Raw genomic sequence first — 20,053 nt, forward strand, 5'->3', positions numbered from 1 at the left:
ACAACTATTTAATGGCTTATTCTGGCAAGTGGTAGCTACTTGTTGCCTATATTACCTTAAACAGCCTTTCTCAACCTTCTGACCCTGGAGGCTGGGAAATTCTGGGAGTTGAAGTCCACACATCTTAAAGTTGCCAAGGTAGAGGAGCATTGGGCTAGAGAGGAATCCACATTTTGTTGTTTATTCGTTTAGTCGCTTCCAACTCTTCGTGACTTCATGGACCAGCCCACGCCAGAGCTTCCTGTCGGTCGTCAACACCCCCAGTTCCCCCAGGGACGAGTCCGTCACCTCTAGAATATCATCCATCCATCTTGCCCTTGGTCGGCCCCTCTTCCTTTTGCCTTCCACTCTCCCTAGCATCAGCATCTTCTCCAGGGTGTCCTGTCTTCTCATTATGTGGCCAAAGTATTTCAGTTCTGCCTTTAATATCATTCCCTCAAGTGAGCAGTCTGGCTTTATTTCCTGGAGGATGGACTGGTTGGATCTTCTTGCAGTCCAAGGCACTCTCAGAATTTTCCTCCAACACCACAGTTCAAAAGCATCGATCTTCCTTCGCTCAGCCTTCCTTATGGTCCAGCTCTCGCAGCCATATGTTACTACAGGGAACACCATTGCTTTAACTATGCGGGCCTTTGTTGTCAGTGTGATGTCTCTGCTCTTAACTATTTTATCGAGATTTGTCATTGCTCTTCTCCCCAGGATTAAGCGTCTTCTGATTTCCTGACTGCAGTCAGCATCTGCAGTAATCTTTGCACCTAGGAATACAAAGTCTTTCACTGCTTCTACATTTTCTCCCTCTATTTGCCAGTTATCAATCAAGCTGGTTGCCATAATCTTGGTTTTTTTGAGGTTTAGCTGCAAACCAGCTTTTGCACTTTCTTCTTTCACCTTCATCATAAGGCTCCTCAGTTCCTCTTCACTTTCAGCCATCAAAGTGGTATCATCTGCATATCTGAGATTGTTAATGTTTCTTCCAGAGATTTTAACTCCAGCCTTGGATTCCTCAAGGCCAGCTTGTCGCATGATGTGTTCTGCATACAAGTTGAATAGGTAGGGTGAGAGTATACAGCCCTGCCGTACTCCTTTCCCAATCTTAAACCAGTCTGTTGTTCCGTGGTCTGTTCTTACTGTTGCTACTTGGTTGTTATACAGATTCTTCAGGAGGCATACAAGATGACTTGGTATCCCCATACCACTAAGAACTTGCCACAATTTGTTATGGTCCACACAGTCAAAGGCTTTAGAATAGTCAATAAAACAGAAATAGATGTTTTTCTGAAACTCCCTGGCTTTTTCCATTATCCAGCGGATATTGGCAATTTGGTCTCTAGTTCCTCTGCCTTTTCTAAACCCAGCTTGTACATCTGGCAATTCTCGCTCCATGAACTGCTGAATTCTACCTTGCAGGATTTTGAGCATTACCTTACTGGCATGTGAAATGAGTGCCACTGTTCGATAGTTTGAACATTCTTTAGTGTTTCCCTTTTTTGGTATGGGGATATAAGTTGATTTTTTCCAGTCTGATGGCCATTCTTGTGTTTTCCAAATTTGCTGGCATATAGCATGCATTACCTTGACAGCATCATCTTGCAAGATTTTGAACAGTTCAGCTGGGATGCCGTCGTCTCCTGTTGCCTTGTTATTAGCAATGCTTCTTAAGGCCCACTCAACCTCACTCTTCAGGATGTCTGGCTCTAGCTCACCGACCACACTGTCAAAGCTATCCCCGATATTGTTATCCTTCCTATACAGGTTTTCTGTATATTCTTGCCACCTTTTCTTGATCTCTTCTTCTTCTGTTAGGTCCTTGCCATCTTTGTTTTTGATCATACCCATTTTTGCCTGGAATTTACCTCCAATGTTTCTAATTTTCTGGAAGAGGTCTCTTGTCCTTCCTATTCTATTGTCTTCTTCCACTTCCGCGCATTGCTTGTTTAAAAATAATTCTTTATCTCTTCTGGCTAACCTCTGGAATTTTGCATTTAATTGGGCATATCTCCCCCTATCACTGTTGCCTTTTGCTTTCCTTCTTTCTTGGGCTACTTCTAGTGTCTCAGCAGACAGCCATTTTGCCTTCTTGGTTTTCTCTTTCTTTGGGATGTATTTTGTTGCCGCCTCCTGAACAATGCTGCCAACTTCTGTCCAGAGTTCTTCCGGGACCCTATCTACTAAGTCCAGTCCCTTAAATCTATTCTTCACCTCCACTGCATATTCCTTAGGAATATTAGTGAGCTCATATCTAGCTGATCTGTGGGTCTTCCCTAATCTCTTTAGTCTGATCCTAAATTGTGCAAGAAGAAGTTCGTGATCTGAACTACAGTCAGCTCCAGGCCTTGTTTTTACTGACTGTACAGATGTCCGCCACCTTTGGCTGCAAAGGATGTAATCAATCTGATTTCGGTGTTGTCCATCTGGTGAAGTCCATGTATAAAGCCGTCTCTTAGGTTGTTGGAAGAGAGTGTTTGTTATGCAGAGTGAATTGTCTTGGCAAAATTCTATCAGCCTGTGTCCTGCTTCGTTTTGTTCTCCCAGGCCATACTTACCTGTAATTCGAGGTGTCATTTGACTGCCCACCTTAGCATTCCAGTCTCCTGTGATGAAAATAACATCTCTTTTAGGCGTGTTGTCCAGTAGGTGCTGCAGATCCTCATAGAACTGCTCTACTTCAGCTTCTTCAGCATTTGTGGTTGGGGCGTATATTTGGATCACTGTGATGTTAGATGGCTTGCCCTGAATTCGAATTGAGATCATTCTGTCGTTTTTTGGGTTGTATCCAAGCACTGCTTTAGCCACTTTACTATTAATTATGAAGGCTACTCCATTTCTTCTGTGGTCCTCTTGTCCGCAGTAGTAGATCTGGTGGTCATTTGATGTGAAGTGGCCCATTCCAGTCCATTTCAGTTCACTGACGCCCAGAATGTCTATCTTTAATCTTGTCATCTCACCAATAACCACATCCAATTTGCCCTGGCTCATAGATCTTACATTCCAGGTTCCAATGGTGTGTTGATCCTTAGAACATCGGATTCGCCGTTCACCACCAGCACCGTCGGCCGCTAGCCGTCCTTTCGGCTTTGAGCTAGCTGCGTCATCACGTCTGGGGCTAGTTGAGCTCATCCTCTGTTCCTCCCCAGTAGCATTTTGACCATCTTCCGACCTGGGGGTCTCATCTTCCGATGGTATACCGACATATCTCTGGTTGTACTGATCCATTTAGTTTTCACGGCAAGAATACTGAGGTGGGTTGCCATTACCTTCCCCAGGGATCGCATTTAGTCTGACCTCTCTGTCATGACCTTCCCGTCTTGGGTGGCCCTTCACGGTTTAGCTCATGGCATCACTGAGGTGCTCAAGCTCCAGCACCACGACAAGGTAACGATCCTTTGCTGAAGGGAATCCACATTAACTGCAATTTATTTATTTATTTATTTAAAACATTTACATGGCTGGCCAACTCACACAAAATGACCCTGCACAGCATTCCAACACTTTATGTCCCAAAGGACTGGGGAAAGAGCCTTTAATTTTAATTAAATATAAATTCCATGAAACTATTTTTTTTTTTATGTTCACTCCAACCACTGCTGCAGTGCAGCCCGCTGACACCCACCTCAGAAGCCAAGCATGGTCCCCAGTAAAAGTCGTGCACTCTGTCCTACTAAACAGTGGGCTCACACAATTTTCTTTACAAATAATAAATAATAATATAAACTGCTCAGAGTCCTTTTGTGGGAGATGGACAGTAACAAAATTTGAAAAATAAATAAATAAATAAAATCTATCCCACAATACCTTAAAAATCAGAACAGTAAAATATATTTAAAAATCAAGATAACTGTGTTCATCATTCCAAAGGCTACAGTATATTTGAGCAATATCTTTATTTGGTAAACTTGCAGATCACATAAGGGTGTACAGACTTTTGAGTTCTATACTTTCTCATCAGGAAAGATAGTACAAGAGAGGAAAAAACTGCTGATGTTTTAGTTGTATATTAATCATAATATTAACATGCAAAATGGGAGGGCATGCTTTAAAACTACTGGTTACTAATCTTACTGAAATGTGCTTTATATAGGTGAAGGATCTGTTCAGGTCCATGGATGTTCCTTATTTCGCTCTTGAACTTGACCAAACTGGTAAGGCTGTTCATGTTCAAGTATCATTATACTTAAATAAAAATTCCCATCCTAATGCCTTCCCCTCCAAATATGTTAGATCATCCTCTTAAATGAAGAATTGTTGTTTAACACATTTTGAAGGACCCCAGGTTGAGGAATGTGAATGTAAATGAAGCTCTAAGGCCAGATTGCAAATGTTCTTAATTCAAAGTGAGAATGATGAGCACTGAGGACACACAGACCTCAGTTATGCATTATAGTAGGTCATCTTGCTTAAACATGGTTAATGGAACAAGATACATTCATCTGGATTCATATAAACGCTGAGCTATTAAGTACAATAACTGGGTTCATACAACATGTTAAGTCAAAAGTAAAAACAGTAAATCACTATGATTTAGCCTGATACTGTAAGTAAACCTAACTATTTGGAGAAACTAATTTTCCAGTTGTTGTTGTGCTGCAACGTCCAGAACCTCAGCCAGAATGGCCATTAGTGAGAAATTCTGAAAGTTGTACTTCAGCATCATCTGGGGAGCCAATAGGCTTAAACAAAGAGATAGTCTTTTCCCATATGAATTTTGCCATAAACAGACGATGTGATTGCTCTTGTACTTGTTTACTTTATGGTTGAAAAAGTTAGTTTAAAGAAGTGAACTGTGTAACATCTTTTCTAAAACCAAGAGAGTGGGGCCAATTGCATTTATAAAGCAGATAATATTATCCCTTTTTTCGGTGGTTTGAAGGCCAAGAGAAAGAGAGAGAATGAGAATGAGAGAGAGAAAGCAGCCTCCAAGGGCCAGAGCGAGTGTGATGCAGTATATGATATGGAAATACAACATAGTATGGAAAACAGATATGGAAAACAATTTTTATGCTGCTTCTGAGTGGGAATTGGAGTAGATACTCAGACAATGTAATGGTATATGGGAATGATCTTGGGAGACAGGAGGAAGATATGCAGACTAGGCAACAGTCAGATAAGAGGCAGCTGAGCCTGCAGAAGGAATGGGAGCATGGCAAACATCTCAGAAGGGACCCTCCCTCATTTCTTGGACTGGAGAGGCAAGCGGGGGAGAGATATACTTTCAGACTTGCAAGATTCTGTTAATGTAACCTTACAATAAAGATACAGCTAGTGCGCCTGGGTGTCCTTCATGTTTGGACTACTTTTCAAGGCTGACAGACCATCTAGAGGCTCAAATTGATTCATTAAGCCATCTCTAGATTGTCCATTGCCACCTTAAAAATTAAATCACTGAAAAAGGGATCTTTTTTTTAAAATTGTATATTGGCAGTATGATCTTTTGTTGCTCAGAAGGCCATAAATTGAGGGCTGGGGGGCCAACTGGCCCCCCATGCTCTAAAGAGAATGGATTCCGCTGTTTGAGAAAGATACAGGAGAAAGCCCCTTTCTTATGGGCCCTTTAGCTTAATGATAGTTCAGAAAGGGAGGACTCTCCTCTGAGAACCAAGTGTCCATTTCAATAGTGAATCACATGGCATGACTGCCTTGTTGAACTCTGGCACAGCAGTTTTGGTAGCATGAAATTCAGGCCAAGGTGACCTCTTCAGCTTTTGTAGTGAAGAATTTGGTTCAGGACTCACGATACTAGGCCAAGTTCCAGCCTTAGCCCTGGAGGTACCCTGTGCAAGCCCACAGTGCTGTAATTAGATGCTGTGCTAATTACAGACAGTCCAAGCAGGATTAGTGGAATGGTGGTGGTGTTAAGGTTTTAATGAATAGCTGAAATACTGACTATATGTATAATGTGGCAGCTTTTTCCTTATATGGCTTTCCCTCCATTTTATCTTCTAGATGCCAGTAGCCTTCTCCAGCCTGGTGCTCTTTGAATGTATTGGATTACTAATTTGATTATCCATGCAGGCTAAGAGGTTAAAAGGAGTTTAGAACATCTAAACAGAAGATCTGGAGTGCAACCAGATAAAAATATTCAGCCAGAGGCTCAGTACCAGTTTATGTTTCAGAATGGAAACTAGACAAATAAGTTTATCAGATAGCTAGTAGACATGACAGCTGTATGCCGTCTCCTAAAACTGATTACACTTGTTGCAAATATTAGTTGCTAGAAAGAACTAGTGGATAGGGTACCTTGATTAAGTTCTGCATGTGATCTTTCTCAATGCATCTGATCAGCCACTGACCCCTTTGGCTTGCTCCAGTAGGCCTCTTCTTATATTTTTAAGAATTTTTGTTGTAAACTCTGAAGCTTAGCTACCTATTTTGGGTCAGAAGACCTTTTCTGGTAGATGTAACTGAGAATGGAAAATAGGAAGTAGAGAAATTGCTTAACTACCTCAGAATGCTAATATTAGCAGACAGGAAATGCCTAAAGAGAAAAAGAATTCACATCCAGCAGGATAGAAACGCTGCTTTGGTGTGCACCTTTGATAAATTATTTTTGCTTTGTCATGCTGCAACTGGCAGTTTGCACAATGCAAAAGGAGTGGCACTGTGAAAACTTCACAGAAGGCTGTTATGTTATCTGTACACATAGTTTGGGTTACACCTGCACATAGTTTCTGAGAAGAGGTGAAATGTTTTATTTAAAGTTGTTTCTCATGGAAGATCTTTAAATAAATACCCCAAACAGATATATACTTCTAAGATGGATTTAAAATCCAGGCTCTTGAAATGGACTTATGCATAAAGCCTTAGTCTTCTTATATCTATCTATCTATCAGAAAATTTACTGTACTTTTAAAAAAATGTAATTTATACTTTTATTGTGCCAAACTAGTTTACAAAACGAAAGTACTAGTATGTATGACAATATGAACGGTCTCAATGAAACATTATTAACTTCTGATTTAATAATTGGTATGCTGATGATACCAGTTGTGCATCTCTACCCTGGGCCGACCAAGTGATGCTGTCAAGGTCCTTTCCCAGTGCTTGGAGGCTGCAAGGGTTTTGATGGAGGAGAAAATGCTTCAGCTCAACCCTGGCAAGACTGAGCAGCTGTGGATTTTAAGGTTCCCTGATTCTCGGGATGTTCCATCTTTAATTCTGCATGGGGATGTACATCCTTGGTTAGAGCTGGTATGCAGCGTTGGGCTCCTCCTGAATTCTTCGCTCCTGCTCAAAGAGCAGGTGGCAACCTTGGCCAGGGAGGCTTTTGTACAGCTTCATCTTGTGCACCAGCTGTGCCCATTCCTGGATTACTGCAGGGTTTCTCAACCTTGGCAAGACGTGGGCATATGCTGGCTGGGGAATTCTGGGAGTGGAAGCCCATATGTCTTAAAGTTGCCAGAGTTGCCAAGGTTGAGAAACACTGGATTACTGTAGTGCACCCTAGATGGGGCAACCTCGGAAGCTGCAGCTGGTCCAGAATGCAGTAGCACAGGCAGTTTTTGGTTTATCTCATTATGCCCCCCAAAATACCACAGCTCCACAAGCAGCACTGTCTCTTAGTAGGCTCCCGGGTGCAATTCAAGGTGCTGGTTATTACCTATAAAGCTCTTGTGGCATAGGGCCAGGCTCCTTGTGGAACCTCCTTTCTCCCCTCCTTCTGTTTGGCCCAGGAGATCTAGTAGAGCAGGCACACTCCAGGTCTCTTCTATCCAACAGTGTCATCTCCTTGGACCTTGGAGTTGTTTATTCTCAGTGGCAGCACCTGCCTTATGGAACAGCATCCCTGTGGAGATTCGAATGGCCTCAACCTTGTTAGCCTTTTTAAGGTGCTGAAGACCTGGCTGTTTCTACTTACACATATTTTTATATTAAAACACCATTCCAGAAAGATACCAGATGACCACGTGACCATATCATATGTTCAATAAACCCTCAAATATCTTAAAGCATGAAAAAAGATCTGATGTCCATCCATTCAAGTACATTATTTGGGGAGTCCAGTACACTCTAAATTCAATTTTTGGTTAATCAATCTTAATTGCAAATCTCTTGAAACCATTTTAACATAGTTAAACCCATGAAGCCATTGATAGGGCATTATTGGAGACTCCAGTTCTTTAGTCCATACCTGTAATGTTCCAGAAATGTCCACTTTAACAAAATTCTTGAGCTTTTGATAGAAATATGTTATGGGTTTTACTTCTGTCATAGATTCCATCAAATAAGAGAGGATCTTATACTATCTCTGGTAATTTTCTTGGAATGGCATATAAGTAGATTTATGGGAGAATCCTTAAATATTAAAGATGTCAGTGTGATGTTGAATTATATACCAAAGCTTTGGAATCTGACTGTTTAACAGGAATTATGGTTGTACCGTGCAGGGTGGGCAGAAATAGCGGCTAAAATAATTATATTGAGATATTGGAAAAACAATATTATTCCAGATGTTAAGGAATGGCTTTTAGAAATGTGTGACTTATCCAACTTGGAAAAGGCAATATTTTCTACTAACCAATGGATAAATCAATATGTACTGGCAGAGCTCTTACGATATTTTTCAATATATTTTGCATTGATTGTACTATAGTACTATATGGTATTTATTAGTAACCCAGTGACTATTCATAAGTTTAATATCTAAATTTAATATCTAAGTTTTTAATATAAATTGTAATGAGTTTTTTTCTCCTTTCTTAGTTTTTTTATTCTTTTCATAATCCTTTTTTTTTTAGTTTCCATTATTTTTTCTTTCATTTTAAGGACTGTCTCCTTTAGTTGTTGGAGTTTTTTCTAGTGTATTTAGGTCTTCTGGCAATATTTTGTATTTTGAAAAATAAAATGAAAATTGCAAAAACAAACAAACAAACCCCAAAGACGTGGCTGTTTCCCCAGGCATTTAAGCCAGGTGATTAGATGAGCTCTGCTGTTGGCAATGTGCTTTTTTTCTTTTTCCTGTGTGTCTGGTTATTGTTTGTCTTTGGATGCCTGGGGTTATGTCATGGGGTTTCTGTATGTGTGTGTTTGTGTGTGATTTCAGTCCTGGTATATGCCACGCAGTCATTTGTGTGAGATGGGAGTCTTTATAAATCCTATAAATAAACAAAATAAATAAATATCACCACCACCACCCCAGGCTCAGCCAGGTTTTGGTGATGCAAAGAAGGCTACCACTCTAGCCCACAATTAAACTGGAAGAGGCCAGCTTTATTACAGGCTGACAATGCATTAAGCAGCGGCATCTGGAAGCCAGGATTTCTGGAGCCCTGGTTACCTGGCTTTGGGGTACATCCCGAAGGGTTGGAAGGCAAAATTGATGCTAGACATTGAGGTTGTCTTCCCCAAGAAGGCCCACCCTCTGTCCCCCACCATATCTCCCTCTATCTGTCACCATTCCATTAGCCTTGCCTGCCCCCCCTTGCCACCCCCCCAATCTACCCAACCCTAGCTGCTCACCCCCATGCCAAAGGGCTCCAATACACCATCCAGGATATCAACTGTGCTGTCATGTTCCCCGTTGCAAGGCATAAGTGCATCACAACAGGGAACATGCCCATCAGGAAAGAGGAAGGGATAACCATTATCTTTTAAACACACACTTCATCCCTTAAGCACCCAAACTCCTAAAACAATCACCAGGACAATAGAAGCGCACCTCAGACAGGACGTGGAAACCATTAACAGATCAGGGGAACTCCCACACATTACCCCGGGGGATGTACCTGCACCGGACGAAGGCAAAGAGACAAAGGAAACCATCGGAGATCACCCGAATTGCCCATCATCAGACCCATACCAATTCAAATCACCCATCCGGACCTGGCTTGGGGAACAATGGGGGGTGGAGGAGGACAAGGTCTGCCACCAGGGTATAAACGGGGTACCCTGCTACCACGCCCGCATTCCCGTCTTTTTCTCCGTATGCATTCTGCTTCAATAAACCCGGAAATCCTTAGACCCCCTAAGTGAGTCCGTGTCTTATTCGAAGTAAGGCTACCCTGACACGTGCCAACAGAGACCGGTACTGGCCTTGGAGATGCTTCTGCCTTGCACTCAGCACCCCTTAGCTTAGGCACCAGCCACTCTCTCACTCTCTTCTACAAATTCCCATCAATTTACAACCCTAAGGTAAAGGTAAAGGTTTCCCTTGACATAAAGTCCAGTCGTGTCCGACTCTAGGGGGCGGTGCTCATCTCCGTTTCTAAGCCATTAGAGCCGGCGTCCGTAGACCCGTCCGTGGTCATGTGGCCGGCATGACACGGAACGCCGTTACCTTCCCGCCGAAGCGATACCTATTGATCTACTCACATTTGCATGTTTTCGAACTGCTAGGTGAGCAGGAGCTGGGACTAGCAACGGGAGCTCACCCTGTCGCGCGGATTCGAACCGCCGACCTTCCGATCGGCAAGCTCAGCAGCGCAGCGGTTTAGCCCGCAGCGCAACCACAGTAGAAAAAGGAAGCTGAATGAAAAGGATTTTGGTACTCTGCAAGATAGAATAAAAGAACCAGGTCTGGACATTGTAAGAGTCTTTAAAAAGATTGGCAAAAGGGCTACGCAATCCTAATCAGATTAAGCCACAATGGTGCAAAAGTACAATATCCAAGGAAACCAGACACAATAAGACAAAATCTTAAGTCGCACCCAAGGCAGTATATAGGGTTGGAGATGTATGCTGGCTCTCCCGTCAACAATTTAAAGGCCAGCAGTTATTTTTTTTCTGCCACTAGATCCTAATCCAGTGATGGTAAACCTTTCTGGCTTGGTGTGTCAGAAATTCAGAAAATGCCTAACTTGACTCTGTTGATATGCCACCCCCTCCCTCGAACAAAAGAGAAACAATTCTTTACATGCTCTACCTTGCCGGCTTGTGCTAATGATGTTTGAGCTGATGACGGTCAAATGCTTTAAAGCTTAAACCCATGGAATGTTTCTATCTCTCAGTCTGTCTACCCAGGGGTGTCCACAGGGAGGGGTTAAAAAAATGATGCCACCCACCAACTTGCAACTGAATTCCCGCCCCTTTTTACATGTAATGCGACATGTAAAAGGGGGTAGGGCTTTGATCTCATGGCTTGATCTCCAGACTTTTTTGACCACCCATCCATCAGTCCATCAGTCCGTCATTTTCAATGCACTGTAGGAATTGCCACAATAATAATGGAGATGCCTGGCAATATGTTTCTTCCTTCCTTATATTTACAGCACAAATGAAGCTTGCATCCTTTAGACCTGGGAGCTTGCTACTGTACAAGCATTGGGGTTTTTTTTTTTTTGCTTTCTCATGCTGCTGCTGGCAGCCTGCCCAGTTCAAAGCGGAATAGCATGATAAAAACTTTCATACAGAGCAGTGCCTTATATCCCTCTCAGTCTTCCTCTGTTTTCCAATTTCGGGGAGGTGGCAGAAAATGCTTAATTTAAACAAGTTCCTTGAGTGCTACAAATATTTGTTGGTTTTAAAACTGCTTATATAACATGAAGCTTTGTATGTCACCCATCTCCTGACTTGAGCACCATTAGTTGGAAGCAACTTCCTTTTACCAATTCGAAGTTAAATCCAGTCTACAGGTGAAATTGATTTATACTAAGCCACGTCCTCATGTAAAAATTCCAGTTGTAGGAAATAATTTTATAAACAATAACTCGGATGGAGAATACCAGCAATGCAGCATTTTTCTTCATTTGATGTGTACATATGTATCCAGTAGATTAAACCAAGACTGAACCACAGGATGAGCATCATCTGTAGCAGGGGAAAATAATTTTTGAGCCATACTCTCATTTATAGCTTGAGAGTGTGTCTTGGGTTTTCTCAAAAAATGCTGCCAACCAGAAAGGATTTTCTGCTCACCAAGGGGGTAAACAGTCACAAAATATCCATTCATGAGAAGCCAGCCTAGCAAGGTTTTCTTCCTGGCACCTCTGTGATCCACCTTATCCTGTAATCCACCCCACCTTACTTTTGCCCCTTTGGCTGGCTGGATTCCGCCTCCCAGTATTTGTCATGTTCGCCGTTTCAATGTGTTTGATACATCGTAACGTTTCGCATGTCATTAGCTGGATGCGTGTTTCATCTTTGACGGGAGGATGGTTCCTGTTGGGAGGGAGTTATCTCTTGGCTGTGCTTTTGGAATGTATTTGGGTTATCTCCTGTGTTCAAGGTTACTTTCCCAGGCTAGAAGATCTGACAGTTGCCAGCACCTGGGACGGGCGGCTCTGCTGGTAGGGAGGCGGGGTTACGTGTGCAATGAAGGGTTTAAGTTGTATTTGGCGCGCTTTCTGTCATTCTCAGCTTTCTCTGTATTTGTCCTAAGTTCCCTAATAAATCAGATTTCATTTAGCAACCTCTTGTGAGTCTGAGTATTTGGGCTGGGCAACCATTACAGTATTTTTGCTTTCTGTAAATGGCTGTTGGGCCTGGAAGCATTCTTGGAAAATAAAAGTTATACTAGAAGCTGGTGCTTTAGCATGCCAGCTTCCTATTTACTTTTCTTTTAAATTCTTTTTTAATTAAAGAGAGGAATAAATATATATTCATCAACAAAGCATCAACCACCTATCACCTGTGGTACATCATCAGGGGTGGAGGTGTTGGGAGTGTGTGTAAAAAAAAGTTAAGATGTTAGCCACAACACTCTGATTGACAAACATAATTGGGGGCTGGGCTTTAACAATGTGGTCACAGCTTCCATCTTGACTTTTTTGACCCTCCCTGGATGTCCCAAAGCCATGATATTTGGTGAACATGATTATTCCATAATGCTAGCTACCACATTCCAAGGTATATATCCCTTTAAAATGTTTTATACTGCTGTTCATCTTTGTACACAGGATAATGTACAATTAATTTGTACATTTTTTTTCCTCTCTGTCAGCCTCCTGTGCATCAGCTGGGAGGGGTAAATGGACAACTTGCAATAGTTATTTACCCATGGCATGGAATAATTTAGCAAACCATGTTGTGTGATCACAGCCATTGTTTTATTGCCAATTATTTTGGTGCCAGTATGCCTGCTTGTATATGTTTTAGCTCTCTCTCAACCTCTCACAATCTGCACCTTTGGGTCTCTTCTTTTACCTATTTTCTTTCTTTATCCTGTCTGTGAATGTAGACTTGTGATTTGCCCACTGGAATGTACCTGAAGAGGTGGGTTTTAGTTCAGAAAAAGTGTACCTCAATAAAATTGTTAATATTAAAAAAACCCTCTATATAAATGGTATTTTTATATGATCTTTATTGTATGTTATTTTTAGCTCTTTAAAAACGTTCTCTGTGATGGCACATTTTGGTTCATTTTGGCTTAGTGTTTTGTGTATCCAGTCGTTGTTGGCCAGAAACTTAACATGTTATATTAACTCAGCCTACTGTGGCTGATTCAATGAACTATAGTAAACCACAGCTTGGCATGTGATGTGAACACATGCATTATGCTAAGCTATAATGTACTTTGTCTTGGTTTGGCTTAGTGTGTTGAATGAACTCAGCCTCCTGCTGGGAGAACTTTCTGATTTCATAATATTTTCTTGGGAGGAAAAAATGCCAGACTTAACAGTTCTGTCCCAAGAGATTAGTGTCCAAAATCCGGAAGGGAGTTTTTCAAAGTATGCCTTTTTCTATTGCCAGCGCCAAAAAGAAATTGGCCAAACTGCACACACCAACTTTGTCCAATTGAGGGCCAGTTAGAACTGGTGTACTTCAGTTCCCATAATTCTGAGACGTACTGGCTGGGGATTACGGGGTTTGAATTCCAGACCAGGCCTACGCATTTTATACTGCACCAAAGCCGCAGTTCTGTACCACATTTCCTCGGGATGAACGAGCGAAGCCTTCTTGAGCTCGAAGGGTACCGCTTCTGCGTGGGCGGCCCGCACACAGAATTGCCGTCCAACCCCGGCTGCGCTTGGAAATTTTTGCTCTAGGGTGACACGTACGCCCTGGGGCTTCTGAGGTAGTTCGCGTGTTGCCCCAAAGCACAAAGAACAGTCTTGAAATCTGAACTTGAGATGTCCGATTTGTGACGTGAAGCGGGGGGAAAAAAACCAGCAAGTCATGCTTACTGGGCGAGGGATCCACGGCCACTTTAAGCAACTTGCGAAAAATCGCTCCGGGCGCAAGAGCGAAAGGAGGTGCGGCCAGAGCCCCGCCCCCTCCCGGCGGGACTTTGCCGTCAAGCAATAAAAGGTGGAGCCCCGAGCCTCCGGCTTTCTTCTTCCTCCGTCTGTTTTGTGTTGCAGAACATGGGAATCAGCTGAAAAACGCGCTCTTTGAACTTACGATGGAGCCGTCCTTGCCCGCCGTGTTTACCCAAAGGCACTATGTAGGCGGCTACGACCGGACTCTGAAGGTAGGCAGCCGATGTTTGCCGGTGGTTAGTGTGCTGTGCGGGCTGGCTCTCCCCTTTGAACCATGGGTTTTCCAGATGTTTAGCACGTTGGTTAGGGCTATAGAAAAAAAACGATCAGATTTGGGGGCGAGGGGAGGCTGGCTTAATGCTGCGTGCATCTTAGCCGAAATAACTCTCAAAGCAACCCTCGTTGACTTCAGCGGGGTTTACGTCTGGTTTCCCTTGTGAGTAGGAGACCCATCGAACTCTATGGGACTTCTGATGGGTCTTCAGAGAATAGTGGTTTTCTTCCTCCTGCCAACCTAGTCTAGCTTGGGTGAGCTGTCCTCTCACCCTCGAGCTGAAGTGGTAAATCAGAGTCCAGAGTCACAGACCTTGTTGAAATCCTAAATTAGGCACTAGCTTGTGAAACACTGGAGAAACTGCAGGCATTTTGGAAAAATTGTATAGGCTGTCAAACCTTTCGCAAAGTAAACTGACTGCTGATGCTACTGCCATCGCTATGTGTAAGCTCTGATAGAGCTGAAGGCAGTAGTAAAGAGGGAAGCAAGCTGGTAGCAGTTTGAGTTTTGGGCAGATGTGCAAGAATAGTGGGCTCTTCCCAGATTCTGAAGGAGCTAAAAGATGGCATTACAATGTAGCTGGGTAGGAGAAAGGATGCTTATGAAGATGCAGGTTACAAGTACTTCAACAACAGCCAGTTTGGTTTAGTGGTTAAGATGCTGGGCAAGAAACCAGGAGACAGAGAGTTCCAGTCCTGCCTTAGACATGAAAGCTGCCGGGTGACCTTGGGCCAGTCACACACTCTCAGCCCAACCCACCTCACAGGGTTGCTGTTGTGAGGAAAATAGGAGGAGGAAGGAGTGCTAGGTATGTTCACTGCCTTGAGTATGGATTCATCTCCCAACACAATGAATGGAATGTGAACATACTGTAAATATTAGTACTCAAGAAAAAATAATGAAAAAATAAATACTCTGGAAATGTTGAATGGTGTAACTGGATAAGCAATGAAGTTTGGATATGGTTTAATTACCGAATGTCTGTTTAATGCTTGCATGAAGATTGCACATGATGATTGGAAATATGCTGTTATTGTTCCCCTGTAAAAAAAGGAAAGGTAGCAAGAGTGCATGCAAACAATGGTTTGTTACTTCTGCCCAAACAGGGCTTTGGCAGAACTGTGATTGTGACTGAAGACTATAAGAGATTGTGACAATGTGCAAAATTTGGGAAATGCAGTGTGACATTATGGCGGAGGGAAAGTGCACAGACCTGATTTTTTATCTTCAACAGATCACTGTCAAAAGTATGAATGTGAGAAAAAGTTTATTGCACAGCTGTTGATTTAAAGAAAGCATATGATAAGTAAAATGAGTTTGAATGACAGAATATTTTGCACAAATATGGAGTCAAAGGTTGATTGCTGAATGCGATACAGGCAATATACAATGGAAGTAAAACATGAGTGAGAATAAACAGAATGCTTAACAAACTGTTTGATACTGAGCAAGGCCAGGATGTCCCTTGGTTGTTCAATGCATTTGTGGATAAATGTATCAGGTATGCTTAGGTGGTGATAGAAGTATGTTGGGGTTGGAGATGTGAACGTACATGTACTGTACTTTTGAGTGCAGATGCCAGGTTGTTGGCTAGGAACCCGAATTATTTGTAGTGAACATTACAGATTATATGATGCACTAAAGGAAATGGACCTGAAATTTAATATATCAAAGACCAAGGCAGTTGTAATTGTTCATTCCCTTTACCTAACAGACACAAGTTATAGTAGAATCTCGGTTAACTGGAACTCAAGCAACCGGCACTCTCAAGCAACCAGTAAAAAATGAAGAAATAATACGTTAAATAAAAATTTAAATAAAATCAATTTTTAGTGGAAAGGTAAGTTTAAACTTGGTGCACAGCGCCAATCCATTCCCCCTCCAGCAGAAAGGCAAGCCCAAACCTGGTGTGCCTTGCCAACCCCCTCAGCAGAAAGGCAAGTCCAAACCCACCCCTCTGCCAGACCGGTGCAGTGTGCCAAGCCCAAACCCACCCCTCTGCTAGAAAGGGATCGGCCAATCCCTCTCTAGCAGAAAGGCAAGTCCAAACTTGGCATGCCTATTTTTAATAGTAACCCTCAAGCAACCAGAAACTACATTTATCCAGCATTTACCAATCCCCATGGGTGCCGGTTAACTGAGATTCTACTGTATAAATAAAGGCCCCCCACACACACACAAAACAAGCCAAACTCTAGATCAAGTAGATGAATTGTGTAGCTTAGCAGAATTTTCATTAAGACAGGAAATGGAATGGAAAGTTTTAATATATGCAAATGCTGTTTAAAAAATTAGAAGTATCATAGCAACTTTTCTAACATTTTATTAAAAGGCTGAAGTTTTAGTGCAAAAGAATTAATGGACACAGGTCTGACACAGATTTCAGAGTTGCCATTTTAGAACAACAAACCTACACCAGCACAGTTTTCAATCTGTCTTGACAGACATTATGGGTTTTTAACAAAATTGCTAATTTATTTATTCCACCTTCATATTTTTATAAATAACTCAAGGTGGCAAACATACCTAATACTCCTTCCTCCTCCTATTTTTCCCACAACAACAACCCTGTGAAGTGAGTTGGGCTGAGAGAGAGTGACTGGCCCAAGGTCACCCAGCCGGCCTTCATGCCTAAGGCGGGACTTATGCAAAGTTTATCAGGATTCTGAATCATGAGCAAATGTTTATGTAAAAGGGTTACATTTATACAATAGAAAGGATGTTTTGAAATGCTGCTGTATAGTATTTTTATGATTCTTTCCTTAAAACCACACAGAACTATCTCTTTTGTCAGTGAAGTCCTTTTGTTTTTTTTCACAAACATTACCTCTCTGCACCAAACAACTTGGGTCCATGTCAATTTCCATGTGCTTTCATATTATTCCCAGGATTTCCAGGAGAAGCCCATGAAGTCTTCATGTGCATATCAAAGAACTGCCATTATGGTAGTAATCATTACACCATTTCTGACCTAGTGCCCACAGCTATTGGAAAATGCAGGGAATACACCTGAGACCATAATCCCTACCCCAGTAAACTAGAAATTCAAGTTTGGTAATTATTTTGGATGCCTGGATATTTCTGAGATATGGTGCAGCTTTGTTTATGGCAGTGTTTCTCAACCTTGGCAACTTTAAGATATGTGGACTTCAGCTCCCAGAATTTGGGAATTCTGGGAGCTGAAGTCCACACATCTTAAAGTTGCCAAGGTTGAGAAACACTGGTTTTTGGACACAGTGAGTCATTGAGTGAATTACATTTAAATCACTTAATAACTCAGTCTTTGCTTACAATTATTTTTGTGAAGGAAATTCTAGACTGGAATTAACAGCCTTATTAGATGCAGTTGTGTCTATCTTTCCCTGTATAAACCATTTAAAGAGGTGGCAGATTATCAGAAGAAAGAAGTAGAGGCTGAAAGGAACACATTGATTAATCCTTGGGGAAGAAGGGCATGTACTTGATTGAAATCAGTCTCCCAAGCTGCCTTTCTCTTTGAAGAGCCTGGGGCAGTAAAAGGATATATCTGAAGGTAGAGAAGTTTTGTTAGAGCAAGATTCTAAGTGGAGTACCTGCCCTTAAATCTTTTATATGTCATCCCAGTAAGGTACAGTTGCATTCCCCAGTTGAAGACTTGGAAAAAGTAAATAACCTCCCCTCCAGGGGTATCCCTTCACCAGAGTTTGTTTTTACAGGCTTTTCCTGTTATGCAGTACAATGGGTCAAGCTCCTTTTAAGTCACCTATCTAAGACTTTATTTCTTGGCAAATGACAAAGTTTCTGAGCGTAGGGCAGTATTCAAAAACAAAATGAGAAATCAGCATTATTTAAAGATGCATTGCTGAATATACAGTATGTTCAAGCTATAAAATGCACTGCTTTTTGTGATTTAAAGTGTTTAGGGAAGTTGTTTATGGGCAGCTTGTATTAACTGAAGTATTACTCTGTAGAAACAAAAAGGCACTGCAGGTTTAAAATGAAAGAACAGTGTTTACATAACTAATGCATATAGTCCCTGGTTTGTAGAACCTCAAGCCATTGATTTTGGAGCATTTAAGGAATGAGTTGCATATGATCTAAAACACTGCAGGCTGGGATGGCATGTCTACCTTGCAGGTTTTTGGAAAGCAAGGTGGTAGAGATGTCTTCATGATTGTCTCACAGTAATTCAAATAAAGATGGAATTAAACACACACACACACACACAAACACACACAGAGTGCCAGTTGTTCAAGGGTGAGGAAATTATTTTCATGTAGAAGACCCTAGGCTCAGTTTCTAGAGTCACTGGATGTTATGGGAGTAGAACCCAAATGCAGTTTGGAAAGCACCAAGTTGGGGAAACTGCATTTAATTGCATTAAGCCAGGTGGTTAATTATCTAGCTTTCTCCTAGATAATTTCCACATTACTCCACACCTCTAAATCCACCCTTTTATCTCCAGATTTCTTTTCTTGAAGTACTAATTTTTCTACATTACCTTTGAGTTAGTGTTACTTTGGATGTTGACCAATTTTGGTATTTCCTCTGTTTAGGCACACTGTGAAGGAGCATTTCTTAAGCTGCTTGAACAGAACAGGCAAAAAAAGGAGCCTTCATATGATTATGATCTGATTGTCATTGGAGGAGGTTCTGGTGGACTGGCAGCGTCAAAGGTATGATCAGCCAAGCTAGATTCTCAAAAATGTTCTGATAGCTAGAATTTGTTCCAATATGTTTTTAGTAGAGTCTAGGAAATGAGCCCTCTCCTGATAAGCTACAGATTGGTTTGTGGAATCTAGAATATACTTTACAATCAATTCAGACCACCTTCCAAATCAGTTTTCTGCCAGCTGTGTTAGCCTTGCTGAGAAATCTGGGAACTGCAATTGCAACACAACTGGAAGACACCACATTGGAGAACTGTGCTATATAATCAGTATGGCAGGGGAAGCACTTCAGTGAGAAAGTTCTAGATATGCAAGATGAGATATGCAAGATACAGCCTTGGGGAAAACTTCAAGCTATTCTCTGTAGACCCATGTCAAGAAGTGTTTCTCAAATACTTGAGAATCCCTCAGAAAACTGATATAAACCCAACAAAAGACCAGAATTACATCTGATTGAAATCTAGCCATGTCTCCTGATAACTGAGTTGAATATATATTAAGGTCTGCCCTTCTCAGCCTGATGCTTTCCAGATATTTTAGAAATGGCTTTCAGCATAACCATTGGCATCCAGAGGGTAAAAGACTGGAGAAAGCTGATCCAAAGAAAATTATTAGAAACACATTTCATCAATAAACTATTCATCTTGTTTTAGAATTTGTTCAAAAGTAAATGAGAAATAATTAGCTGTCTTTTCTTTTTTACCTTAGAGGGGAAATGTATAACAATATGTTCCATTTAACTCTTTTTGTTGTGAATACAGAATGAGATGTGAGTGTTAATAGTTTTGAAGGATAAAAGATTTGAATACCCTTTTCATCTAAAGTATCGTATTTATATTTTTAAATAAAATGTATAGCAAGCTGTACAGGAAACATGGTTGCCAACAGTAAATGCCTGAAGTGGGATGGATTGAAAATGGAAACTGAAATACACCCCCAGCCCTTGTTAATTAGTACAACCGCTATATTATTTTCTTGATTCTTAAGACAACGTAGTTTCC

At 41.6% G+C, this 20,053-nt stretch overlaps 2 protein-coding genes and 1 long non-coding RNA gene across 4 annotated transcripts in view; 2 read left to right on the forward strand and 1 right to left on the reverse strand.

The window, feature by feature from the left end:
- LOC134501453 (thioredoxin reductase 1, cytoplasmic-like) overlaps nt 1-8,247 on the forward strand; it is a 14,996-nt gene extending 6,749 nt beyond the window's left edge. Inside the window, exons 4-5 of one of the 2 annotated variants that reach the window (XM_063309283.1) lie at nt 4,079-4,139; nt 7,668-8,247. In XM_063309283.1, the coding sequence (XP_063165353.1) occupies nt 4,079-4,139; nt 7,668-7,813 (207 nt within the window). In that variant the 3' untranslated portion in view covers nt 7,814-8,247. Of the gene's footprint in view, nt 1-4,078; nt 4,140-5,940; nt 6,200-7,667 lie in introns of those variants that run through there. The other variant, XM_063309284.1, reaches the window with a different exon arrangement.
- Nucleotides 1-20,053, reverse strand: part of LOC134501351 (uncharacterized) — a 243,836-nt gene that overhangs the window by 77,040 nt on the left and 146,743 nt on the right. The gene's annotated exons all lie outside the window — the stretch shown is intronic.
- LOC134501452 (thioredoxin reductase 1, cytoplasmic-like) overlaps nt 14,197-20,053 on the forward strand; it is a 32,289-nt gene continuing 26,432 nt past the window's right edge. Inside the window, exons 1-2 of the mRNA XM_063309282.1 lie at nt 14,197-14,341; nt 18,939-19,058. Coding sequence (XP_063165352.1) covers nt 14,273-14,341; nt 18,939-19,058 — 189 coding nt within the window. The 5' untranslated portion in view covers nt 14,197-14,272. The remainder of the gene's footprint in view (nt 14,342-18,938; nt 19,059-20,053) is intronic.

This window comes from Candoia aspera, chromosome 7, assembly GCF_035149785.1.
Source record: "Candoia aspera isolate rCanAsp1 chromosome 7, rCanAsp1.hap2, whole genome shotgun sequence".
Lineage (NCBI taxonomy): Eukaryota > Metazoa > Chordata > Lepidosauria > Squamata > Boidae > Candoia > Candoia aspera.